This window comes from Leucopleurus acutus (genome assembly GCF_964270905.1).
Source record: "Leucopleurus acutus genome assembly, chromosome: 20".
Classification (NCBI taxonomy): domain Eukaryota; kingdom Metazoa; phylum Chordata; class Mammalia; order Artiodactyla; family Delphinidae; genus Leucopleurus; species Leucopleurus acutus.
The window spans coordinates 50,819,348-50,846,749 of NC_139162.1; the positions used below are offsets into that span (position 1 = coordinate 50,819,348).

Below are 27,402 nucleotides of genomic sequence, written 5' to 3' on the forward strand. Positions count from 1 at the left end.
ATTTCCCAGTTATCTACCCAGCTTGTTTCTACGGTTCCTTCAGATCTCTTCTCAACAATCACCTGTCACCCTGTAGTCCCATATCCTGTTTTAATTTTCTCCAAAACATTTATTGAGGGCCTGATTTATATATTTTTTCCTTTGGGCCCTCCTCAAGGGAACGTAAGTTCCATGAGGGCAGGATTTTATCTATTTTACTCACCACCCTATTTCACAACATCCCCGTTACCGGGATTTCGGCAGACGCTCCATTTTACTTGCTGAATTGAAGGCCTCATAAACAACCACTTGGGTATCCTTGTGGGGCCAGAAGCCGCGCGGATTTTTGGCCAGGATTGGCAGGAGACTCCATCACGTGACTGGCTGATGCCCGCCCACCTCGGAGGCTAAGGAGGTCCACGTGGTTCCAGGGTCCAGGGGCAGGCGGGGCTTGGAGAAGGTAGTGCGCAGGCGCGATCCCTGGCGCAGGCGCAGATGCGGCCTGGGCGCGCGGCCCGTGGCGGTTGGCGGCTTGTGGGGCCGGCGGGCGGTTGCCGTGAGCAGGACCAGAGCTCCGGCGCTGAGAGCCGGCGCCATGGTGGAGAAGGAGGAGGCAGGCGGTGGTATCAGCGAGGAGGAGGCGGCTCAGTATGACCGGCAGATCCGTCTCTGGGGATTGGAGGCCCAGAAACGGTAAGGGCCGGTGCGGCTTGTGGGACTGAGGGTTTGGAGGGTGGTCTGGCCTGAGGCGTTGGGGAGCTGGAGGGTTTAATTTGAAGAGAGGAGGCGGGAATCGTGTACCCGGCCGTGGTCGCCTTCCTGAGAGGACTGGAGGGGTTGATTTGGGATGTTTCCTCGGAAGGTATGGGAAGCGGGGACGTCCTAGGTGGTGGGAGGGCTGTTCCGAGGATTGGCGACCTCTAGCAGGGGAGCTGCGGGAGTTCTGAGCGATCCGGAGGATGCAGACTCAGGACCTCGACGCCCGAAGGGAGCGGTGGTGGCGTTTGGATCGGGGTTGGGGACTTAGGGAATAGGAGGGGCCAGGAATGCATGGAAACGATGAAAGTGGCGGGGGGGCATAGTTCATTCATTCATAGGTAGTGGAAACCTGTTCTCTGCTGGTTGCTGGGGAGACTGGCGAGCCCAGTAGATGAGAGCTTGCATTCATTTTTGTGACCTCTAAGGAGTGGGCCAGTCTGAAAGAGTGAGGGTTTTTTCCGAGTGGTTTTGGAGCAAGTAATTTCAAGTGAGGTTCCTGAGAGGCACGGAGAGTCTGGGGGTGCTGGAGGTACCCGAAGAGATTGCTTGTGTCTAGATCTGGGGGTGTGTCCCGAGAGGACAGGATTGGGGCTACCTTGGGTATGGGGGAGTAATTATCGGAGGGGATGAGGTCTTTGAAAGAGGTGGTCGATATGATCAGATATTTATTGAGCACCTGCCACCGGCGCTGAGCGGGTATTAATGAACTAGGCAGACTCCTTGCCCACATGGAGCTTACGTTCCGGTGGGGGAGGCATGCACCTAAAAAATAATAAAATATTAGGCAATGCAAGTGCTAGGGAGAAAAAATAAAGCAGGGAAAGAGGATCAATAAAGGATGGTGGGGTGGGAGAGCTATTTTGATAGGGTGGCCAGGGGAGGCCTCTGAAGAGGTAACATTGAGCCTTGGACCCGTATGAAAGGAAAGAGCCCTGTGGCCATCTGGGAGGATCTTCCTAGCATAGGGGACAAGTGTAAAATCCTAGAGGCCAGAGCATGCTTGGCAAATGAGAGCAACAGGGTGGCTGGAACCAAATGAGGGGTACCTTTTTTTTTCTTTTTTAAATTAATTAATTGATTGATTTTGGGCTGCGTTGGGTCTTCGTTGCTGCGCGCGGGCTTTTGTCTAGTTGCGGCGAGTGGGGGCTACTGTTCATTGCGGTGCGCGGGATTCTTATTGCGGTGGCTTCTCTTGTTGCGGAGCACAGGCTCTAGGCATGTAGGCTTCAGTAGTTGTGGCACGTGGGCTCAGTAGTCGTGGCTCGCGGGCTCTAGAGCGCAGGCTCAGTAGTTGTGGCGCATGGGCTTAGTTGCTCCACGGCATATGGGATCTTCCCGGACCAGGGCTCAAACCGTGTCCCCTGCATTGGCAGGTGGATTCCTAACCACTGTGCCACCAGGGAAGTCCCAGGAGGTAGCTTTTGAATTCTAAGTGTGCTGGGAAACCTGTTGGAGAGTTTTGAGCAGAGGAGTAACATGATCTGAATTGTGTTTGAAAAGGATCGCTCTTGCTGCATGGAGAACAGGTGGATGTGGGCAGAAGTGGAAATAAGGATTCCGCTTAGGGGGCTACTGCGGTAATCCCCTTGAGATGCAAGTAATGGTTGCTTGGAACTCTAGGGAAGGGGTCAGATGTAGATTCTGGATATAATTTGAAGGTAGAGGGGACAGGTTTTGCTGAAGGATTAAATGTGTGGAGTGGGAGAGGCAGAACTCAAGGTTTTTGGCCGAAGCAGTTGGAAAGACGGAAGTGCCTTCACTGACTGAGGTGGGGGAAGAGTCAGCAGTTCTATTTTGGACTTAACGTTTTAGCTGTTTACTACACATCTAAGTAGAAATAAATATGTGAGTGGTTGAGTTCAGTGATGAGGTCTGAGTGATGGGGGGTGGTTATGTGATGTGCGTGAGTACAGAGGGCAGAATTAATTGATCCAAGGGTTGGGGAGGCAGGCAGTTCAAGAGGTTTGAGGGGCGGGAGCTTCTACAGCTTTTTGGTGAGAGAGCGTGTGTGGTGGGTGGGGTGAGGTGGGGCTTACTTCAGGCTCATTTTAGGTGTGTGGAGCCTTCTGTGACTGGGGAGGAGGGCGCATTACGAGGCATTAGCAAGCACTGGTCTGAGGGTTGAAGGCACCTGAAATAGAAGATTGGGGATTAAATGATGAGAATGGGGCTGAAGACACAGTGTCGAATGAGTTTAGGAGCTGCCGTTTGAAGGAGTGTTAGGGGTTCCTGAAGGGTTGAGAAGGGGATCCTAAGTGTACTAGAAGGGTTGATTCCAGGCGTTGGGGGCAGTAGGTGGTTTTGTTTGAGGCGGGGTAAAGTTGGTGAGGATTAAACTGGAATTAGTGAGAGATCTGTCGGAGGGGTAGGAATGAATGATTTATCTGAGGAGCATTAAAGAATGGATGGAGGGCTCCTGAGGGAGAGGTGACCTAAGGGGCAAATCAGAGTCGGGGTATGGAATTCTTGGGAGATGGGAGCTATTCTGAGGAAGTGAAGATGTCTAGAACTCAGCGGAGAACCTGAAAAGGATTGGCTGAGGGTTCTGGGAGGGTAGAAAGGGGTTACCTATAATTTGGAATCTATAGATTTGTATACAGTCTTACAGAGTTGATTAAAGTGCTCTCTTGTCCCTTTTTCAGCTGAGTCTCATAGCAGCTCTTTGGAGAAGGAAAGGCAGTGATTTCCTCCTCTGTACAGAAAGGAAGGAGGCTCCGCAAAGCAAATTGACTTGTCTCTAAGGGAACTCCAGGTGGGATAGGAGAACTTTGGGGACTGGGGATCCTTGTGAAGTAGAAAGCAGCCTGGGAATGGACAGACTGCATTCTGGCTACAGTTTTGCCTCTGACTCTATAATGTTGGACCAAGGTTGTCAGAGAATTGGAAGGGAGACAAATAATAATAAAAAGGGTCTTCAAGGGAACTCATACAGTCTGGAGGTTAAAAACTGGTGTGTGGGCTTCCCTGGTGGCGCAGTGGTTGAGAATCTGCCTGCTAATGCAGGGGACATGGGTTCGAGCCCTGGTCTGGGAAGATGCCACATGCCGCGGAGCAACTAGGCCCGTGAGCCACAACTACTGAGCCTGCACGTCTGGAGCCTGTGCTCCGCAACAAGAGAGGCTGCGACAGTGAGAGGCCTGCATACCACGATGAAGAGTGGCCCCCGCTTGCCACAACTAGAGAAAGCCCTTACACAGAAACAAAGACCCAACACAGCCAAAAATAAAAATAAATAAATTAAAAGAAGGCTCAAAATTAAAAAAACCCAAAAAACTGGTGTGTATCTCATACAGTGTTTTAATTTTTTTGAAATTAGTTGCCAGCATTTAAAAATCTAGGGAATTGGCCAAATTTGGGGCAGTTTGAGCATCAGAAGGAATAAAATCGACTTCACGTAGAAATATTTAATAATGTATCTTCTGATGTAGTGAAATAAGAACCTCAGTGCATCATCTTCTATGTTTTCCTGCCAGATATCACGTTTTCACAGAACAGAGGAACAAATTAAAGGACACCATTGAGGTAATGATGAGATGTCCAGAATGTGGGACGTTTTACAAGACGACTGCCCTGGTTCTCTTCCAGAAGTCAATGTCATGGAAAAAACAAGAGAAGGGACTGTTCTAGATTAAGAGAGTAAAGAGTGGAGCCAAATGCAAGGTGTAACCCTGACTGGATCCTGGTTCAAAAAGAAAACTTCCCTAAAATAAATCTTTTAGGCAATAGGGGAAATTTGAGTATTCAGTCCTGTTAGATGATATTTGGGAATTATTTTCTAGATGTGATAATAGTGTGGTTAGGAAGGAGAATGTCATATTTTTGGAGTTGCATGCTAAAGGTGTGAAGTGCTGTGATGTCGGCATATGGGTAAAGCCAGTAGAGCAAAACATTAACTCTTCTTTCTGTATGTTTGAAATTTTTTATAATGAGAAGTTGGGAAGATGTGTCTGTCTTCCTCCCAACCAACCCCACCCTCCCCACATATGGAGATTTCACAGTTTCTGATTTCTGTCTTTTGAAAAATAGTAAGGTCAGACATCTCCACATTGGTTGGAGCTAAGCAGTGGCCGCCTCTCTTATTCGGCCGCACCGCGAGGATGTAGGATCTTAGTTCCCCAACCAGGGATCGAACCTGCGTCACCTGCATTGGAAGCGCAGAGTCTTAACCACTTGACCGCCAGGGAAGTCCCGAGGCTCTTTTACACAGAGCCTGGGCTCTCTACTTGGCCGTTGTCTCCAGCAGCTCTGCTTCACTCATTGATAGAATTGCCTGGCCCCTGTAAGCACGTGAGTTTGCATCTCTTGCTGTGGCGCCGAGCCCATTTTGTGGATGAGGTTCAGGGAAGGGAGGCACCTCTCCCAAGGTCACACACCAAGTACATAGAAGAAGGAGGACTTGAATCTAAGCCACTAACTTCAGGTTCACTGCTATTTCCACAGTAGCTCATTAGCCACAATGGGAGGCTCATTCTTTCAATCAGATGAACATAAAGGAGAGTGTTGAAGCTGGCAGCCCTGTATGCTCTCAGACTGTGCTTCAGTTTTTGCACCGACTTTCACAACAAAGGCATGTCTAATTTTTCTCCTTCCACTCAGCGGTCATTTATCCCCTAAGAGTGAGGAAGGAGGGTGACTGAGAAGGGAGAAGTAGAGGATAAGCTCCATGAGGGCAAGCACTTTATAAATGTCCAGTAATTAAGATGTGGATTTTGATTGGTCTCTATTAAATTCCCAGTGCCTGCAAGTATGTAGACATTCAGATATTTGTTGAGTGGATGAAATGATTGTACACTGCAAAGACCTAGGAAGTCCAGAAACCTGGGTTCAATTCCCAGCTCTGCTAACTAGCTCTCTGACCCTGGGTGAGTCACAACAGTTTCTTGGCCTTAGGTTCCACATCTGCAAAAAAGGAGGGGTGAGTGTGACTAAATCTTTAAGGACTCAACTGAAGTTTTTTTTTTAAGATGTTGGGGGTAGGAGTTTAGTAATTTATTTATTTATTTTTGCTGTGTTGTGTCTTCGTTTCTGTGCGAGGGCTTTCTCTAGTTGCGGCGAGCGGGGGCCACTCTTCATCGCGGTGCGCGAGCCTCTCACTATCGCGGCCTCTCTTGTTGCAGAGCACAAGCTCCAGATGCGCAGGCTCAGTAGTTGTGGCTCACAGGCCTAGTTGCTCTGCGGCATGTGGGATCCTCCCAGACCAGGGCTCGAACCCGTGTTCCCTGCATTAACAGGCAGATTCTCAACCACTGTGCCACCAGGGGAGCCCTCAACTGAAGTTTTGACTTTACAGGAAAGGGGCTCCAAAAACTTCCCTGTTTTCAAGCACTCATTACCCTACACTGCTGCTGTTCAGACAGTGCTTCAGTTGGTTCCATAGGCACCTACTTGCCATGAAAGTGACTGAGCGTGTACTGGAGGCCAATCCTGGTTGTTTCATATAAGGATCAAATTTTTAGTGGTTAATAGTTGAGTTTGAATCTCAGCTCCAGAACTTCATAGTTATCTAACCTTGGATACATTTCTTAACTTCTCTGTGCTTCAGTTTTCTCACTTATCAAATGGGAATAACAGAATCTACGTCATAAGATTATTGAGAAAGAAATGAGATTATGCATGAATAGAGTCTACGCACAGAAAGCATTCAGTAAGTTATAGCTACCATTATTTGACAAGTATAAATCACCAGCCACAAAATAAGGGAAACTAAATAGGAAATAGGTTGAGATAAATGAGATAAAGCAGGCGTCAGTGGGATGAGTGGAAACTCCAAAAGGACAAGGAAGACTGTAGGAGGAGCAGATTTGCCCAGGCAGATCGAGGTGAGGAACAGTCTTAAGGTCTGTCTTGGATTCTGTCAGGACATTTAAGTAAGTATAATGAATGGGCAGTTGGATGGGGCAGGATTGTAGATTTAAGTGAAAAGGACTGTACTGTTAGTTAAGCGGAGAGTATTTTTAGAAGGAGAAAATGGTCAGATCTTCCAAGTGGCCCCATCATTTTCCTGGTCACAGTGACCAGAAACCTAGGAGCCTCTGTCCTTTCTGTCCACATCCAGTCTATTGGGAATTCCTCTAGGCTCTGCTTCAAGCTCTGTCTCATCCTCCCTTCTTAGTCCAAGCTACCCGCATCATCTCAGGTCACCTCAACAGTTCCTCCCTGGTCTCCCCTGTTCCACGTGTGACTCTTTATAATCCATCCTCCACACAGCAGCCAAACTGATTTAAATTTAAAAAACAGATCACAGCAGTCCTGCTTAAAGCCTTCCAGTGATTTCCTGTATACTCAGATCTTTAAAAATCCGTTGCCTTTCTGCCCTGCTTTGTCCGACCTTGCCTGCATCTCCCTGGCTCACTCCATTCAAGCTGCTTGTATCTTTATGTTCCTCAGATATGCTAAAGCTCTCTCTAGCCTCGGGGACATTGTGCTCGCCCTACTTGAAATCATCTTATACAAGATTTTTGCATGACTCACTCTCACGCATTAGACTCTCAATAAATGTGGTTTGAATATGAATTTGGCCGTCTTCAGAATTTTTAATCATGAGTGGAATTCATTGTCTTGACTTACCTTGCAGTATGTATTGTGAATTCAGATTGTGGTGTAAAGACTGGTTCCTTCCTTCCCAGAAATTGAAAAGGTATTCCCATGGCAGCAGAGGTAGAGAGGAGAGTAAATCAGCAAGTATTTATTTAGAACCTACTATATGCAAGGCAGCATGGGGGAGACATTGAGAGAGGGAAAAAAAAAAAATCACAGATCCTGGTTAGAATTGAATTTGGGATCCCAGCTCTGCGCACCCGTTAGCTGTGAGAGCTTGGACACCTTTTCTGAACCTCAGTTTTTTCGTTTCTCAAGGCAGACATGGATCCTTTCCTATGGAAACGTGATGGCCTACTTGGGGGCCTGTGGAGCCACTTGGCCTTTTAGGGAGAGAAATTGTATGCAACATTTAGGATGTGTGCTTTTTTTCTGAGAGAAAAACAGTGAAGAACCATAATCAAGGTTTCAGTGAGGCACTGTATGTATTGTACCTAGCTCAGTGCCTGGAACTTAGTGAGCCCTCTGTGGTTGGTAATTACTGTCACTGTTTTTTGTTTTTTTAAAATTTATTTTATTTTTGGCTGCATTGGGTCTTCATTGCTGCATGCAGACTTTCTCTAGTTGCGGGGAGCGGGGGCTACTCTTCGTTGCGGTGCGCGGGCTTCTCATTGCGGTGGCTTCTCTTGTTGTGGAACACGGGCTCTAGGAGTGTGGGCTTCAGTAGTTGTGGCACACGGGCTCAGTAGTTGTGGCTCGTGGGCTCTAGAGTGCAGGCTCAGTAGTTGTGGCGCACGGGCTTAGTTGCTCCGTGGCATGTGGGATCTTCCGGGACCAGGGCTCGAACCCGTGTCCCCTGCATTGGCAGGCGGATTCTTAACCACTGCGCCACCAGGTAAGTCCCTACTGTCACTGTTGTTACCAATAGACTCTACACCCAGTATGTCACAGTGTAATTTTATATTTATTTGTGATCCTGAGAAACATATCACTTTAAGAGCATAGACTCTGGAGCAGTATCGCCTGAGTTGCTATCTGCTTTGCTGTTTGGTAGCTGTGTGGTCTTCAGCAAGGTCCCTAAGAACTGTGAGCCTCAGTGTTAGTTTCCTATTGGCAGCTGTAGCAGTTACCACAAATTTAGTGGCTTATGACAGCACAAATTCTGGAGTTCGGAAGTCTGGAATGTTTCCCTGGGCTAAAGGAGAATCAGGGTGTTGGGAGGGTTGTACTCCCTGTGGAGGCTCTAGGGAAGAATTTGTTTGCTTGATTTTCCTGTGCCTAGAAGCCACCTGCATTCCTTGTCTTGTGGCCCCTTTCTTCATCTCCAAAGCATCTTCAAGTCTCTTCTGTGAGCAAGTTCTCTGCTTGTCATCGCATCTCCTCCTCTAACTCTGACCCTTCCGCCTCCCTCGCATAAGGGCCTTTGTGATTGCTTGGACCCACCTGGAAAATCCAGGATAATACCCCCATCTCAGAACCCTTCATTTGATCACATCAGCAAAATTCCTTTTGTGGCGTAATGTAATTTATTCACAGACCCCAGGGATGAGGAGCGTAGACGTGGTGGGAGGGGGCATTATTTTGTCTACCACACTCAGCTTCCTTTATCTGTAAAATTAAGACTAATAGTACTATCTGCCTTGCAGAGTTAGTACATGTAAGTTGCTTAGAACAGTACTTGGGCATTCAGTAGCTGTATCCTAAGCGTTGACTGGTGTTATTTTATTCTGTTTAATGGTTGCCTAGTTTTCCATAGTAGGTGTGCACCATGGCAGTGTGGCCTCAGAGCGCACCATCTCAATCACTCTACCCTATTGTTGCCCTTCTCTACTAGCTGGTTATATTAGCCACTTTCTAGCTGTGTAACCAGCTGTGTAAGCTAGTTAACTTCTTTTGTGCCTGTTTTCTCAGCTGCAAAATAGGGATAACAAGGTACCAGCTTGTAAGATTGTCGTGAGGGTTAAATGACATAATACACGTAAAGAGTTTAGAACAGTGGTTGGCACGTAGTGAGTGTTAGCTGTTGTTTTTTGTTTGTTTGTTTTTTAATCTATTTATTTTTAAAATTTATTTTGTTTTATTTATTTTTGGCTGTGTTGGGTCTTCGTCACTGTGCACTGCCTTTCTCTAGTTGTGGCGAGCAGGGGCTACTCTTTGTTGTGGTGTGCAGGCTTCTCATTGCAGCGGCTTCTCTTGGTGCGGAGCACAGGCTCTCGGCGTGCAGGCTTCAGTAGTTGCAGCACACGGGCTCAGTAGTTGTGGCACACAGGCTTAGGTGCTGCGTGGCATGTGAGATCTTCCTGGACCAGGGCTCGAACCCGTGTCCCCTGCATTGGCAGGCAGATTCTCAACCACTGCACCACCAGGGAAGCCCACTCTTGTGGTTTTATAGGTGAGAAATGGTGACTCAGGGTAGGGCTGTGTGGCTGTGAAAATGGAGGGAAGTGGTGGACGACGCTGCTGTGAATAGCATTGTACATGATTTTTGTGCCCACGTGAGTATTTCTGCAGGATTGATTCCAAGAAGGGAATTGCTGCATTAGAGCCTGAGTAATGATAGCTAACATTCATTCAATGCTGACTGTGTGCCAGGTACTATTTTAAGTGCTTTTCATGCAATTGAGCCATAAATAAGCAGTAATCTCAGGGCCCCTAGAATGGTTAAGGATTAAAAACATAAACATGATATTCAGTGTTGTTGGCAGTTGAATTAAAAAACTTCCCAAGGGACTTCCCTGGCGGTCCAGTGGTTGAGCCTCCAAGCTTCCACTGCAGAGGGCATGGGTTCGATACCTGGTCGGGGAACTAAGATCTCGCATGCTACAAGGCATGGCCACAAAGACAAAACAAAACAAACAAACAAAACCCCAAAACCCTCCCGAGCAGTCAGAGTCTATGGAGCTCTCTAGGATGGAGGGATCCTAGAGAGGCCACGGGCTGCATGTGATTTATGTCAGAGGCATTTTTGTGGAGCAGTTACTGGAAGAGTTTAGGGGGTACTCGCCTGAGTGCCGTGATAAGGACTTTTTGAGGAAATGGCATTCGAGTTGGGGTTTGAGGTCTGCAGGAAAGGCTTGACTAGGCAGAGAGAGGAAGACAGGGTGTGTTTCAGGTGTGTGGAATGTTGTGATTTAAAGTCTGCAGGTGGGGGACTTCCCTGGTGGTGCAGGGGTTAAGAATCCGCCTGCCAATGCAGGGGACATGGGTTCGAGCCCAGGTCCAGGAAGATCCCACATGCCGCGGAGCAGCTAAGCCCGTGTGTCACAACTACTGAGCCTGCACTCTAGAGCCCATGAGCCACAACTACTGAGCCCATGCACCACAACTGCTGAGTCTGTGCACCACAACTACTGAAGCCTAGAGCCCGTGCTCTGCAACAACAGAAGCCACCACAATGAGAAGCCCACGCACCGCAATGAAGAGTAGCCCCCGCTCGCTGCAACTAGAGAAAGCCTGTGCACAGCAGTGAAGACCCAACGCAGCTAAAAATGAATGAATGAATGAATGAATAGCTTCTCTTGTTCCTGCACTGATTTTTATTTATTTATTTATTTATTTATGGCTGTGTTGGGTCTTCGTTTCTGTGCGAGGGCTTTCTCTAGTTGCGGCGAGCGGGGGCCACTCTTCATCGCGGTGCATGGGCCTCTCACTATTGCGGCCTCTCTTGTTGCGGAGCACAGGCTCCAGAGCGCAGGCTCAGTAGTTGTGGCTCACGGGCCCAGTTGCTCCGCGGCATGTGGGATCTTCCCAGACCAGGGCTCAAACCCGTGTCCCCTGCAATTGGCAGGCGGATTCTCAACCACTGCGCCACCAGGGAAGCCTTCTGCACTGATCTTGATGCTAGCAGATTTGGGATTTCCTTCAGTGATATGACCAAAGGGTAAAATGGTGGGGGGGGGGAGGGAGAGAACATTGACATGGGCATATGTCTGGGGCTCAGCTTCTCCATTATTGCTGTTTTCTACACGGCCCTTCCACTGCCAACCATAGCCTAGGTGACAGGAGCCTTTCAAGTGACAATTCTACTTCACCAGAATAATTGGGCAGAGGGCTTAGGGCATACAAGCAAGGTAAATAACAGAGATGATCTGGTAGTAGTGGAAGGTAAGGCAGGGAAAATGGGAGGGAGCCAAGACTGAATGGGTTTAAATGCCAGCTTAATGGGTTTTTTTTCCTCTGTCAGATTTTTTGAAAATCAGAATCAAACCCATCACTGAGCCCTTTTGTAATTAAGGCAGTGGGGATTGAAGAGATGTTCAAGTAACTTTCATGGAGCACCTGTTCTATGATGGGGAGGATGCCAGGTGGTTTTGCATACATGTTTGACCAGGTCGTTGAGGAGATTAAATCATGAAGTCAGAATTGGTATCTCCATTTTACAGATGAATAGACTGAAGGTCAGAGAGGTCGTGCAGTTTGCCTGGGTCACCCAGTTAGGAAGTGGCAGAGCCAGAAGTCAAGCCCAAGTCTTCACACCCGGAGGGCGTTAGTGATGGGCCATGCTCGTTGCTGAAGGAGCAGCAAGGAAAACAGTGCCCTAGGAGAAGTTAGTGGGTTTGGAGATGAGGGGGCCATCGGTAACGTCTGAGGGTACAGATTTCCCAGAAGTGAGTGGGGCCGGTCTAGCTGTATCCTTGAGGTAGATACAGCAGCCAAACAGGAAAAGACTGTCACTCAGACTGAGAGGGACCGTGGAACCTGGAGTTCCAGGCGCAGCAGTGTTAGGACCAGGTGAAGGAGGGCTCACAGGCTAACAGTGAGAGCAGAGACCCGGAAGGTACACCTAAATGCACGGCTGCTCAGCCTTTCTAATGTCAAAGGTTTGGTATGTGCACGATGTTCTCTTTGGAAACATTGCATATTTATTATATGTGCTGATTCTCAAGGTATTGGAGCGACTCTGGAAGGCTGCGTGGCTTCCTTCCTCCTCCCCTCTGCTGGTGTAATGCTATCAATCTGTGATAAGAGACCTGCTCATTGCTAGCATCTCTGTTATTTACCTTGCTTGTATGCTGTAAGCCCTCTGCCCAATTATTCTGGTGAAGTGGAATTGTCACTTGAAAGGCTCCTGTCACCTAGGCTATGATTGGCAGTGGAAGGGCCGTGTAGAAAAAAAGCAATAATGGAGAAGCTGAGCCCCAGACATATGCCTATGTCAGTGTTCTCTCCCTCCCCCCTACCCCCCGCCATTTTACCTTTTATCACTGAAGGAAATCCCAAATCTGCTAGCATCAAGAATCAGAGAAGCCCGCGCACCTCAACGAAGAGTAGCCCCTGCTCACCGCAACTAGAGAAAGCCCGCGCACAGCAACGAAGACCCAACGCAGCCAAAAATTAAAAAAAAAAAAAAAAAAAGAATCAGTGCAGGACTCGATTTTATCAGCCATCATTCCCATTAAAGACTTCTAGCCTGATGACATGCAAGTGTCCATAATTATTAGAACCATTTTTGGAAAAGAGTTTCTGCATGTTCTCCTTAGTAGTGGTACTTGATGAGAATGGACTCATTTCATAAATTAGGAGCAAACTCATTGGTCAGCAGAACTTGAATTTAGGTGAGACCGTTCTTAGTTCTTACTAATGCTTTTCAGTGTGAATAATCATACATTTGCTGCAAAAATATTAATGAGTTTGATTACAGGGTGCTGCCTAAGATCCTGATGGGGTTTTTCATGATATATGATGCAAACTCTTTTTTTTTTTTTTTTTTTTTTGATGCAAACTCTTTATTTCCTTTTTTGGCCTACTGGGTGGCTTCTGGGATCTTAGTTCCCCAACCAGGGATTGAATCCAGGCCCTCAGCAGTGAAAGCACGGAGTCCTAACTGCTGAACCCCAAGGAAATTCCCTTTATTTCCTTTTTCAAATATGAAAAATTCTGATTCTGAAACACTTCTGGTTCAAGGGATTTCGAATAAGGTATTGTGGACCTATACTGCCTTCTGCTGACCTCAGAGTTAAGTCCAGACTTCTCTGACTACCTTTTTTTTTTAAAATTTATTTATTTTTGGCTGCATTGGGTCTTCCTTGCTGTGTGTGGGCTTTCTCTAGTTGCTGTGCGTGGGCTGCTCTTCATTGCAGTGTACGGGCTTTTCATTGCGGTGGCTTCTCTTGTTGCAGAGCGTGGGCTCTAGGTGCGCGGGCTTCAGTAGTTGTGGCACGTGGGCTCTAGAGTGCAGGCTCAGTAGTTATGATGCACGGGCTTAGTTGCTCCGCGGCATGTGGGATCTTCTCGGACCAGGGCTTGAACCCGTGTCCCTTGCATTGGCAGGCGGATACCCAACCACTGTGCCATCAGGGAAGCCCTACCATTTTTTTTTTAAGCCTCATCTTCTGTCACTCTACAGGCTCAGAATGAGCTAAACACTTCCCAGATGCGCCCTCTTTCATGCCACCTTGTGTGTTGTAGCTTAAATAGTACCCCTTCTCCCCTTCTCTTCTGCTGTCACACTAGTTCAAGCCATCATCCTCTCTCACCTTAACTGTGACACTCTTCCCCTTCCAACCGTAACCCCCCCCAATGGCTTTCCATCATGTTTAGAATAAAATCCAGAATCCTGACAGTGCCTGTAAGAGCCTTCATGATGTGGCCCCTGACTGTCTACAGCCTCATCTACCATTCTTACCTTTTTTTAAGATTTTTTTGATGTGGACCATTTTAAAAGTCTTTATTGAATTTGTTATATTATCGCTTCTGTTTTATGTTTTGGTGTTTTGACGGGGAGGCATGTGGGATCTTAGTTCCCTGACCAGGGATCAAACCCTGCACCCCCTGTATTGTAAGGTGAAGTCTTAACCACTGGACCACCAGGGAAGTCCCCCATTCTTCCCTTTGCTCTTCAGCTGCTCAATCTGCCTTCCTGCTCCTGGAATATGCCAAGCACTCCTCTGCTTCAGGGCTTTTGCACTTGCTTTTTTCTCTACCTGGAATGTTCTTCTCCCAAGTATCTGTATATATGTCCTTCATGTTTTGCTCAGCACCTCTGTGGAAAGGCCTTCACGATCAGTCTGACTAAACTCACATCCTCCATCATTCCTGATCCATACCATGCTTGATTTTTTCACTTTTTGAGATATTATATATCTCTATTTGTTTGTCTGTCTCTACAAAATACAAGCTCTGAGGGCAGGAATTGTGTCTGTTTATTCACTGCTGTATTTCCACACCTTGGAGGGGGGCCTGGCATAGTAGGTGCTCAATAAATATTTGTTGAATGAATTTTTCTCAGCAGGATAGATTGGAGCCTGTCTCTTTTTCAAGATTTGAGGCCTGGATGCTTAAGTGCAGTTAATGAAATCCAAGATCATTTCCCTATTTTTGTCTTGTTTTGTTCTTCAATAACTCGGAGAGCTTCCACTGTCCTCTTTCATCCTGTTGACAATACCTGCCTTGTAGGCTGCGGGCCTCCCGGGTGCTTCTTGTTGGCATGAAGGGACTCGGGGCTGAAATCGCCAAGAATCTCATCCTGGCCGGAGTGAAAGGACTGACCATGCTGGATCACGAGCAGGTGAGATGCCGCCTTATCACTCTCCTTCGCCATCTCCCCTCTTTGGTATAAACACGTGGAGATTTCGTGCCTTCCTACTTGCCCCTTCTGGGCTGTGAAAGAGGAGGGCTGGCGTCAGTGGCACTGTAGCCCCTGGAGACTGACAGCGCCAGCACCGGGTTTGAATTCAGCTCCACCATATCCTACGGGGTGATGACCTTTCCCGTCTGTAAAGTGGAGTTAGCATCTCCCTTGGAGGGTGATTGTGAGGAGTAGAGGAGTGCTCTTCCAATTTGTACCTTTAAATCACCTGAATCACTCATTTAAAATACAGAATTGCCTTGGGGCTTTGTTTTGGTGTAGCTTTCACCCCTAATGATTCTACTTTACAAAGCCTGAGGTAAGGCTCAGGAATATATACATTTAAAAGGTATCTCAGAAGAAAAACAGAGGTGTCTCAGGAGATCTTGATGGAGATGCTTCACAGGCATTACCTTGGGAAATGTTGGATCAGAGAGAATGTATATGGACCACTTAATGTAGTGCCTGCATGTAATAAGCATCCAATAGTTAATTATATGATAAAATATTATTTAATTGGTAATAGAACCATAGTGCCCAACCCCTATGTAGCTTTCTCTGACCTATCTTTTCTCCAAAGTGAAAATAACTGCTGCTTTGTCTACATTCTCATGCCTCAATGACATTTTGGTTTTCTTTTATAGAAAATTTCAAATATATACAGAAGTAGAATAATATTTGACACCTCACCTACTTGGCTTCTACAGATACCAATGTTTTGTTGATCTTTTTATTTATCTTTTCCCCTGTATTTTTTGGGACAGTTTTTTAAAGCAAATTCCAGAAATCATGTATTTTTTCAGTTAAAATATTTCAAAAATTGTGTTGTCCCATATTATTTGTGTCTTTTTTTCCTTTTAGGCAATGAACAGGGGTCCTGTCTCATGCTAAGTAACTAGCACACACAGTGCGAAGTATAGGCTCTGTAGACAAAAGTAAATGTTAATGAAATTTTTAAAAGCTCTCCTGTTTGGAGTTTCAGGAGAAAATAATATCTAGAATTTTTGTTGTCTTAATTCTCCTGCAATACGAAGAGACACATAGGTTGGCTCACTTAATATCACAGTCACAAATTGATTTTTGACTTGAATTCAAAACTTTCTAAGGAAAGAAAATCCCTGCAAGCAAGCTGCCAGATAATTAACTGAGCCCTCCCAGCTTTGACATCCCCCGGCCCACCAGCCACAGTGCCCCCTAGTGGCAGGAACACCCCATCCAGGGGAAGAATTTGTTTGCCTGGGTAGGGAGGGTAAGAGTGGAGACCCAAGGAAGAATGGTTCCAAAACCTGGAGGCCGTTGGTGTGGAAAAACGAAACCACCATGGGATGGTAGTTTCCTCATTTGGTTGGGAAATCTGAGAATGGGGATGGAGAACACCGAGGCCATGTGATGTGGTTCTCTCACTGCCTCGGCACTGGCACGAATGCCACCCAGAGTTGGAGTCAACCGTTGCCTCTTCAGTTTAAAGACTGATAGTGCCTTCTACTTGCCTTCCGCTGTAAGGCCTGACTCCTCTGACTGGTTTTCAAAGCCTGACATGGTGGTTCTCAATCCCATCTGTGCTTTATAATATTTGGGGAGTTATTTAAAAATAAAAGTTCTCCAGGTGAGTCTATAAGTCAGGGAGGGTTGAGAACCACTGGCTTTGTATAACCTGGTCCCAGTCAACTTACCCAGCCTGACTCCCATCTCATAAATTTCATAGTTCGTGAACACTCTCTGGTGGTTCTGCCTTTTGTAGTTTGCTTGTTCTTTTGTCCCTGACTAGGAATGTCCCAGGAAGATGGTGCTGCATTTTGCAGAAGCTTTGGAATCATGAAGGCTTGGGCTCAAATCACCTTCTGAAGCTGGGAAAGGGAATTAACCTCACAGAGACTTAGCTTGTTCATCTATAAATTGAAGATGTTAATTCCTGCCCCTTAGAGTTTTTCATTTCGTTTATGTCAGCAAACATCCAAGAGCACCTGCTGCCTACCCTGAAGTAGACTAGGTACTGGCGATAGAAAAATGCACAAGATTTGCTTCCCATCCTCAATTTTTTTCCAGAAATCAGAGCACGCTACCTGACTCAGGTTGTGGCATGCGGACATGAGAGAGACTTCCTGGAGTGCTGAGCTGAGTCTTAAAAAACAAGCAGAGGTTTTTCAGGGTTTGAGGACCTGTGTTTTAGGCAGGGGACATTAGCACAAGACAGCATGGTAGAAATCGAATGTAACAGTTTGGTGTTTTTAGAGTGTGAAGCCCGTGGTGCTGGGGGGGTTGCAGATTGCAGGTGAGGTCCAAGTCATGAAGGGCCAGCTGGTAAGCTCTGCTGTAAACTTACTTAATTCTCTAGGTGGTGAGGAGTCATTGAAGAGTTTCAGATGGGCGAGGGTTGACTTCAGCTTTGGGCTTTCTGTAGATCACTAATACTGTGTAGACTGTGGTTGGCACAAGATATGGGGCAGAAGACTACTTAGAAGCCTGCTTTAATAGTTTAAGTGAGAGATGAAAAGGGTCTGTGGAATGACAGTGGGGATAGAGATGGCGAGAATCACCGAGAGGTGAGAGATGCTTCGGTGGTATAGTCAGTAGGATTCTATATGGGAAAGCAAGGAGGAAGTACAACAGCTGACACTGTAAGTGCTGGATGCTGTTCTAGGAGCTGTAGTTGTAGTATCTCGCTTAGGCCTCAAAACAACTCTGAGATGTAGGGATTATCATTCCTGCTTTACACATAAGAAAACGGAGGAAAAGGAAGTGAAGTATTGGCCCGCCCAAGGTCACAGCAGTTAGTGGTACTACCAGGACCCAGGCGGTCTGACTCCTGGCAGAGGCCATGCGCTTAGCCACGTCACCTGGTTGCTGCTATCAAGGAAGTGTAGAGGATAGGAAGACCAGGTTTCTGGCTCTGGTGACTGGATGCGTCAGAGATGTCTCTGTTAACAGAGACAACAAACATAGGAATTGGATTATGATTGGCCCATGGGATCTCCAGGAGGAACTTTCTGGTGGGCAGTTTAATGTAAGACTCAGATGGATCAGGAAGCAATCTGTACCAGTAAGAGCAATTTGAAAAATAACAGCAGATTTTGGTAGAAACTATAAGGCATGGAGTTGGTTTACGGAGCTATATAGAGTGAAAAGATGAATGATTCCGAGGTGGAATCCTGAGAACAGCTGCACCTAAGAGGGCCCATATAGAAACTGGAATGTCCAGCGAGGGAGAAGGAGAGCCGGGAGCTGTGAGGCCAAGGAGTGGGGCACAGGTAGTACTGACTCCCCTGGTGGAGTGATTAGCAGTGCATCCCTTTTAGTAACGTCCTCATTTTACATGTGATTCCCTCATACTCACTCAAGGTCACACATTTAGGTGGTTGAGCCAGGATTCAAATCACGACTGTGAATCCAACCTGAATTATCCCAGAGCATGGCTTTTAACCACTATGATGTACGATCTCGCTGTGTGTGGTGAGATCCCTGGGATGGGATGGGATGGGTCAAGCGTACTGTTAGAGGGCTGGCCTTGAACGGGAGGAGGACCAGCTCATTTGCTTGGAGGAAAGATAGTAAGGGAGAGTGTATACTGTGGATAGTTGGGAGGAGAGGAGGATTACTTCTGTTGAACCCAGTCTTGGTGAAGGTGGCGGGGTCATACATGGAGATTCATGATTAAATTAGATGTTTGATGTGTGAAGAAATGCATTTTGAACAGTGGAATCTGTAATCCTACTGGTGGCTGTCAGGTGACTATGTTATCTGTCTTTGAGGCTCTCTTCTGCTGACGTCCAGCCTTATGAGTGAAATTATCCCTCTTCTCCAACCTCTGCTCAGCTGTCCTCCTTTCTGAGTTTTAACTGAATTTAAGAGTTCGTTTCAAACATTCTTAACTGTGTCTAATTTTTGTGTTGGTCTGATTTTAACCCACTTGTAGGCAGGGACTACATCCTTTAAATTACTTACGTCTCTCTCTGATTGCTTAGAATTGGGCACATGGTAGGGATTCGGTCAACTCTTAGCACTGATGATTATGTCATTTTGTTAGCAGTTAAACACTTACTTAAGAAAGCATGGACTTCTTTTGTTTAGAGTGAATTTTCATTATAAACACAAGGGGGTGCTCTTTAACCATCAGTGCCCAGTTTAAAAAAAAAAGTTCAATGTCTATTTTAAAGCCTCAGAAGGAAAGAGTATAGGGAGTCTGCGCTGGGCAGACTCCTATAGGAACAGTAGTACTACAATTAGATGGTAGATGTTTTAGTTATTCTTTAAAGTGGAAAAGTTCATTTGTTTTTCCCTCGAAATTCAAGTATTTAAAAAAAAAATTATTATTCCTAGGTATCTCCAGAAGACCCCGGAGCCCAGTTCCTGATCCGTACTGGGTCTGTTGGCCGAAACAGGGCCGAAGCCTCTTTGGAGCGCGCACAGAATCTCAACCCCATGGTGGATGTGAAAGTGGACACTGAGAATATAGAAAAGAAACCTGAGTCGTTTTTCACGCAATTTGATGCTGTAAGTTTCATAGAGAATGTAAAATCTGCTTCAGGAATTCAGCAAATTAAAGCACTAGTTGTATGTATACTAGGTACACTGGCGCATTAGAATCTCAAATCTGAGCTTTTTCCCAAGTAAGTTTTGAAGCTGTTTCATTCTTTAGTTTTAATATATTGCCCTAGTAGATTGAAGTCTTATATTGCCTTAGTGTATATGCCTTATTAGTGTATTGCCTTAGTATGCTGAGTGTGTCGGTAGGCAGATCCAGTCTGTTGAATCTGCGCTGGCTGCTTGTGAGTTGCTGCCTTTTGGTTTCTTCTTTGGGCATACTTTTCCCAAGACCAGGTTTTATCATTGGTGTTTTGTCTTCCTTCCAGAATTTTTGCACATAGGTTCTATACATTTTATTGCAAATGTTTTCTTCTGAAAACTTAACAAGTTGGTGAATATCTGTAGCAGAGTCTTTTTTTTGTTGTTAGAAATACCAAACTACAGCTTGTGTTTTGTCTTTAAAAAGAGCACACCTGATCTTGGTCTGTCTCTGTCTCTTTCTTGCACACAGCCACTTTGACCATGTTGCCATGGTTAACTAGACAAAATCACTGTAGTATTAAGCCAAACGAGGCATATCCAGCCTCATTTGATTACACTGCCAAATCTTTGCAGAGGTGAAAGGATAAGTTAAATTCTGTTTCAGTGTCTGTGACCTTTCAGACATGGCTCCCTGTACCCTGGAAAAGCTTAACAAATGTTGGATAACCGTGCAATAGTCACAGATGATCTACTTGTTTCTTAAATGAAGGGCCCATTACGTGAGAGGTTAGAATTTGGGTTTGGTAGTTTTGTTTTTCACACTGTTGTATTTCATATGTGCATCTGTTCAAATGTGGGCTTGGAATGATGGATCATCTGTGCATCTTGTCCCTTAAAAAATTTTTTTTATTCTGTTTTGTAAGTCCAGGTATTGGAACATTTTCCATTTGGACATAAGTCATCTCTTCATTTCTTTATCCGTAGTAACCACATTTGGTTTACTCTAGGTGTCCTTTGAACTTCTAGCAACTAGAAACTTTGTTAGAACTGAAGCATGGGGCTGTTGCTTGTATAACGCATGTGCACAGGGCAGGCGTGACTTCCTCATATTTGAGCCACGTTTGACTGGTCTTCATAGGTTTTCACGCTCAGTTTTGACTGCAGGGCTCCATTCGGTCAGTTGATTGCATGTTCAGCTGCACCTGTCTTATCTTTTAGATTTGACTTTAACTCGGGTGACTGCATCCTTTGAATGGCAGCAGAGACACGCGTTGCTCTGTGAGCGTTATTTCAATATTCAGGCTGCCAGACAACAGCAAGAGGTTTATCAAATGAAAATCCTTTTGAAATTTCTTCTCCAACTTTCTATGTTCAGAAGAAAACATGTGCAATTTAGAAGTTGTCTTCTTGGCCCTGATCACAAAGCTTCTCCCGAAAGGTCGTGTTCTGTGCAGTAAAACTTAGCCATTTCTAATACCTCAACTTACTGGAACGCAACTTAGAGGCCTCAGAGCAACATTGATAATTCCACTGAGTGAATCACCGTCTCATTGTCTAAGTCTGAATGGGAGGTCACTTGGGCTGTAACCTTTTCTTTTGTCCTTAAATTCAGATAAAGTTTCACATCGAAAACTGTGGAAAAATAATCTCAACAGGACTTGTTTATTTTCTTTATCTTAACATATCAGTCAAAAGAAGGGGGAAAAATGCCCTTGTATTTAAACATGACCTTTGGGTAAATTTAAAAAACTGGTTTTGTTTCTTGCTGTAGCTTATTCAGATATTAATAGGTTTAATGATTTAGAAATAACTTCCTCTAAGTTATATTATTGTCTTTTCCTTTTCCTGAAAACTGTGAAATGTGGTTTATATATGTTCATGGTTTAGGGGAAATAAATTCATCGAGTGCCTTTTACTTAATAGCTAAACACATTTCATTTTGGTTGCAGAAGGTGAAGTGACTGTCTCATGATTTACATTTTCTACACACTGAAACCTGCAACTTTTCTTTTGTCTTCTAACCATAGCATCCAAAGAACCTGTTGTACCAGTTTGAAACTGGCTTTAGCCATGCCCAGAGAGACTGTTCATTAAGGTGTATTTAGACATCAGGGCGGTGATTCACAGTCTGCACAACTCACACCCAACCACTTTCATTCTTTCTGCAGGTATGTCTGACTTGCTGCTCCAGGGATATCATAGTTAAAGTTGACCAGATCTGTCACAAAAATAGCATCAAGTTCTTTACGGGAGATGTTTTTGGCTACCACGGATACACGTTTGCCAATCTCGGAGAGCATGAATTTGTAGAGTAAGTCTGGGGAGAGGAGGAGAGAACATAACGCCTTTTCAAAATGTAGTTCTATTTACTGGTAGGAAATGAACCATTTAAGGGAAGTATTTAACTATAATACTTAGAACTTTGGGAAACCAATTCATTAACAGCTTACTGAGTATATAGATTGTGTGCTCAGAATTATAGGAGATGTGGCCCCTGCCTTCCAAATTGATGGTCTCCTCTAGAGCATGAGGAAAGCAGTTCTAAGGTGATCGAAACACAGCATGTGGGTATCTGATCAGTTTGGACTTCAGGTGGTGAAGCCACACTTTCTATTCAGGGAGAACCTGCTCGGATTGTAAACATTTGTTCCCCAGCTGGGGCTTGCGTGTGTTCAGGTTGAGAGATGGTAAAATGAGTACTAGCTGGATGGGCAGCTCTGTAGGCACACTCAGCCAGAGTCCACCTTGGAAAAGCTCCAAGGTCTAGAGACTGCTCTGGCAGAACAAACAGACCTCCTCTCATTTTGAACATTGAGGTTCCAGACCGTGGTGATTCTCACATAGTGAGACCTGCAGTGTTTTGAACCTGTAGCTTCTAGATGAAAGATGGCAGATGATACCAGTGCTGTAAAACTACAAGAGTTGGTTTTGGGGCTGTAACTTTTGACCACCACCCTTGCCGATGAGAGGTAAAGAGAGACCCTGTGTGGTAGGTGAAGCCTCCTACCAAGAGTCAAGAACTGCTCTCTTTCGTTCAGCTTCTTAGGCAAGTCACTGAACTTTCTCCAGTCTGCAAGTTTCTTGCCTGTAAAGTCGAGATGGGGGAAGGACAAACATGTTCAAAATCTCTTGTATCTCTTTTTTTTTTTTTGCGGTATGTGGGCCTCTCACTGTTGCGGCCTCTCCCGTTGCGGAGCACAGGCTCCTGACGCGCAGGCTCAGCGGCCATGGCTCACGGGCCCAGCCGCTCCACGGCATGTGGGATCCTCCCGGACCGGGGCACGAACCCGCCTCCCCTGCATCGGCAGGCGGACTCTCAACCACTGCACCACCAGGGAAGCCCTCTTGTATCTCTTATGTTTTATGACTTTAAGAAAATCTAGTTCTTTGGGCACCTTATAAATGGATAAAGAAGTCACAGTAGAGAAAAGAAGGCCAGATTACTTTAATGTGAGCTCCCCATGGCAGAGAGGAGGAATTGAGTTCAGCTCTTTATTTCATGATTCAGGTGGAACATTTACAAAGTTTACTGAGAGTATACTATGTGCTAGGCAGTGTGCTAAGCAATTTGTTATTTTTCTTCTGATAATTCTTCAGGGATTATTATTCCCACATAGCAGGTCAGTGAAGCATCAGGTAGTCAGTGGCCGGGCTGGGATTTGAGCCAGATCTGTATGAGCTTTTGCTCTTAAACACCATCCTATTCAGTGAGCCACTGATGCTCTTTTTGTTCTCATGGCATGATTCATAGGGTAGAACTCGATTCCCTCCCCTTTTCACCCTCTAGGGAGAAAACCAAAGTTGCCAAAGTTAGTCAAGGAGTAGAAGATGGACCTGATACCAAGAGAGCCAAACTTGATTCATCTGAGACAACCATGGTCAAAAAGGTATGTGGATAAAAAAATAAAAAATAAAAAAAATAAAAATTCTGGGAAAAAAAAAAAAAAGGTATGTGGAGGAGAGGGGTGGTGTCAAGGGTCAGAAGCCCTGGGGCTCGTAGGCAATGGGCCATAACCATTGCCAGCAAGGGAAGCAAGCATGTAGTCCTGAAGGGGGGGAGTCTGGACAGACTAGGCCAGCGCTTGTCCCATTTAAAGGGGCAGCTGTGCTTGGTGCCAGCCGGCTGTTGCTGTGAGGGAATGTGGACCTAGTGATGTCAGATGTGATTTTTCAAGAGAATGAGAAAGAAAGATTTTTTTAATATGCTCTGTCCCAAACTTTTTAATACCGGCAGCCTTTTTGCATGCTGTTTCCATCCACCCTGTAGAGACTAAAGAGGACACGCCTGCAAGACTTACCTGCTCTGTGGGCCGCAGATTTGCACCTCTGATGGATGGAGCCGCATCAGAAAGACTGTTTCTCAGCACAGCCCCTTACTCTTTTTTTTTTTTTTAAACTTAGGTCACTTTTATTATTGCTACATCTATTTTTTTAATTATTTATTTGGCTGAGTCAGGTCTTAGTTGTGGCATGCGGGATCTTTTGTTGCGGTGCACGGACTTCTCTCTAGTTGTGGCACGTGGGCTTTAGAGCTCAGGCTCAGTAGTTGAGGTGCGCGGGCTTAGTTGCCCCGCGGCATGTGGGATCTTAGTTTCCCCACCAGGGATGGAACCGTGTCCCCTGCATTGGAAGGCGGATTCTTAACCCCTGGACCACCAGGGAAGCCCCCACTCATACAAATTTTTTTTTTTTTTTTCAGATTGATAGACAATTTAGTAAGGTCCTAAGTGGGCAGGGAGACAGTTTAAACTTGAATTGCTTAATTGCTTTTTTAAAATAAAGTTTTTGGTTTTTTCCTACCAAATAACCTTTTAAGAAGAAAGGTCTCAATGTTGACAAGTGTTATCAGATGTATATATACATACATATATATATATTTTAATGTAGTTTACGTTAGGGGCTTAGTCTCTACTAGGATTGGTGCTGTAATTCATGTTATAGAAAGAGGACTGGGAAGGGAATCAGTAGACAGATGATGGTTTTGTAGCTAGTGTTGGAATTTGAGAAGGGAATTCATGCGATGGGGAAAAAAACAAGATGAAGTGGCCACAATTGGTTTTGTTGAACCGAGAGGAAAGACATGGCCAAGCCCTTATTTACTCTTTGCTTTGTAGATCTAAATGTTGAGAAAGAAAAACAGCTGGTCAGGGCGTCGAGTTAAAACTGCTCTAAAGGGGGGATTCTAAGAGTGCAGAAACCACAAAAGAGACTGCAGAAAACCACAAAAGTGGAACTCTTTTGAGTTTCCAGCAAGGCTGCGTTGGAGATTTTCTTTTCCTTGCTCTTTATGTTTGTATTGGAATAGTTTGATGCTGTGAGTGTAATACAGAGGAATTATTAAGCCCTAATTTTAGTGTCTATTCACAGGACCATAATTATCCGGAGTGAACATTGGTGTTTTGGCCAAAACTTGGGTCTTTTTCTTTCTTCCTTTCTTTCTTTCTTTTTGAGGCCCAGTCAAGCTTTATCTGAATAGCTCCGTGAGTTTGGTGGGGGAGATAAATTGTTAACTAAGGGAGGAGTACAAAAGCAGCTTTGTGGGTGCTGTCAGTTTATAAATCACACCCTCTTACAAGTGTGACACTTGGCCTTGGTGTGAAGGGTTTTATGGCTTAAGGGCCTTCTCTGATTGAGGCAGGTCTTTCACATTCAAATGCAGAGAGCCCTAGCTTTGTTTGCCCTTCACAGCTGGAAGTTTCCTGGGAGTCAGTTCTGATGGTGCCCACTGGGGCAGATCTGGAAACCTCTTTTGGGAGCCACTTTAGCTAGCTATGAGGAGAATGTGGGCAGCCCTGGCAGGCACTCGGCGGCCTTTGCGTACCATTCCTAGGGCTCTTCAGTCACACAGCTCTTTGTGTGGCCTCTTCCTACTTGGGGCCCAATTTGAAGGTATCAAAATATTCCCCAGCTGACATTGTTAGTCAGCTGTTTCACTGGGACAATTCAGGCTTGGATTCCAACCCTGAGCCCTTAAGGTTCCAAGGCATTCAGTGCATTCCTGATGACAATCCCTGGGATTCCAAACCTTGTCTTTGTGCAGCCTCACCGAGAGCGCTGTGGGGGGACCGGGCTGAGCAGGGTCTGGGCCTTGGCTTTGCCGCCTTGCAATAACGCGCCGACTCCATTTTGGCAGTGACTGCTCCACGATTTCGAAGTTTTCCTCCAATTCAAAAATCCCTTGATTTAGATTCTGCCCTTTCAGCTAGTTGGGTTATGCTCAGCGTGCAGGATGGGGGTGGGGAAGCAACCACTTCCCGTTTCCTGTGAAAGGCTTCTGGTTAGGGTTCCCTTCCCCTCCCCCTTTCCCTTAGGCTCAACCCAGTGTTGTAAAGCCACTTTTGCTTCAAGGTACACATTGTGCTCCTAAATTAGAAACGTTAAAAAACAAAGAGGAAAAACAGAGCTTGTGGTTTTCACACCGTCTAGGAAGACACTGGCTGGGCCTTTCTAGCACCTGTGCCATCATGATAAATACGGCAGTGGGAAAATGCCCAGCCCAGAGATAGGCATGCAGTAGTAGATTGTTTGCTTCCTTTGGTGCCCAGGAGAAGTGATGAGACAGATTTCGTCAGAAACAGGTGTTGGGCACAGACCTGATGTGGGCTCTAGTATGCAGTAGATAAAGGAGATTGCAGTGGTTTTGTGATGAGGAAGTGTCCGGAAAGGCTTCCCAGAGGAAGAATTGTTCGAGTTGGCATGTGAAGGACAGTCTGCCAAGCACCAAAGCCAGGACCGGCATCCAGTCACAGGAAATAGGGTCAAGAAAAGGCACAGCTGTCGAGACGGAGTGACTCTGGCTTCCTCGCTCCAAGCAGCAAGCCCTTGCTGTATCTGCGAGTTGCAAAATGCCTGCTGTGGACAAGGCACTGTATTGGGTGCAGGGAAGCAAATTAGCCCTCTTGTCTCCGTTTACAGCTGACACTAAAGCCAAGAGAAGTTAAGGAATCCCACCCAAGATCACACAGCAGTGTAAGAAGGAAGGAATAAGTGGGGAGAGAGCATAGGCAGTGGCGAAGGGCACAGGCGCACCTTACCACCCACAAGGTGAATCCCCTTGGAGTTTCTAGGATAACTTGAAGTTTTGTGAGGATGGTGGGATGAAGTATGTGAAAATTGGGATCACTCCAGAAAACTTTAAAAAGCCGCCAGCGTGCTCCCGTGCTGCTGCTCATATTTCTTTATTGTTAGGGGGCTGCCCGATAGGAGTAGATAGATGCCTGGTGGTGGGTACTCTCCATAATAGCTCTTTAAAGATTAAACATAAAGTAGGATTTGCTTCTGACATGCTAAGAAACCACAGATTTAATTTTACCACTGCTTCTGATGTAGTGGGTGACTAATTTGGGCACCGTAATCCTTTTTTCATGAATTAGTTGTGAAATTCCACAGTTGAGGAGTGATTCATTATTTTGATTTCCCCCTTTGTGAGCAATTTGTTGACAATTCTCTCATCCTCCTCTCACCCCCATCCTTAAAGCATCATTCCTGATGACTGACTAGTGTAGTTCCTCCTCTTTCCTGTGGCACGTTGATTTGTAATGCTGGTTACACCTCAGATTACTTGTCAGGGTCTCCCTCATTAGAGTTGAAGCTCCATACGGGCTGGGCAGTTCTGTTCGCTGCTTTGTTCCTAGTGCGGTACCCCGCACACTTGTGTTCAGGTGATTTTTTTTTTTTAAATAAATTTATCTATTTATTTTTGGCTGCCTTGGGTCTTCTTTGCTGCGCATGGGTTTCCTCTTGTTGCAGCGAGTGGGGGCTACTCTTTGTGGTGCACCGGCTTCTCATTGCAGTGGCTTCTCTTGTTGCGGTGCACGGGCTCTAGGCACGTGGGCTTCAGTAGTTGTGGCACGCAGGCTCAGTTGTGGCTCGCGGGCTCAGTAGCTGTGGCTCGCGGGCTCTAGAGCGCAGGCTCAGTAGCTGTGGCTCACGGGCTTAGTTGCTCTGCGGCATGTGGGATCTTCCCGGACCAGGGCTCGAACTTGTGTCGCCTGCATTGACAGGTGGATTCTTTTTTTTTTTTTTTGCAGTACGTGGGCCTCTCACTGTTGTGG

The 27,402-nt window shown here is 45.9% G+C and overlaps 1 protein-coding gene across 1 annotated transcript in view; it reads left to right on the forward strand.

The window, feature by feature from the left end:
• Positions 1-515: 515 nt before the first annotated feature.
• SAE1 (SUMO1 activating enzyme subunit 1) overlaps positions 516-27,402 on the forward strand; it is a 73,040-nt gene continuing 46,153 nt past the window's right edge. The window contains exons 1-5 of the mRNA XM_082863263.1: positions 516-672; positions 14,671-14,782; positions 19,160-19,333; positions 21,517-21,659; positions 23,136-23,235. Of these exons, the coding sequence (XP_082719389.1) occupies positions 575-672; positions 14,671-14,782; positions 19,160-19,333; positions 21,517-21,659; positions 23,136-23,235 (627 nt within the window). The 5' untranslated portion in view covers positions 516-574. The remainder of the gene's footprint in view (positions 673-14,670; positions 14,783-19,159; positions 19,334-21,516; positions 21,660-23,135; positions 23,236-27,402) is intronic.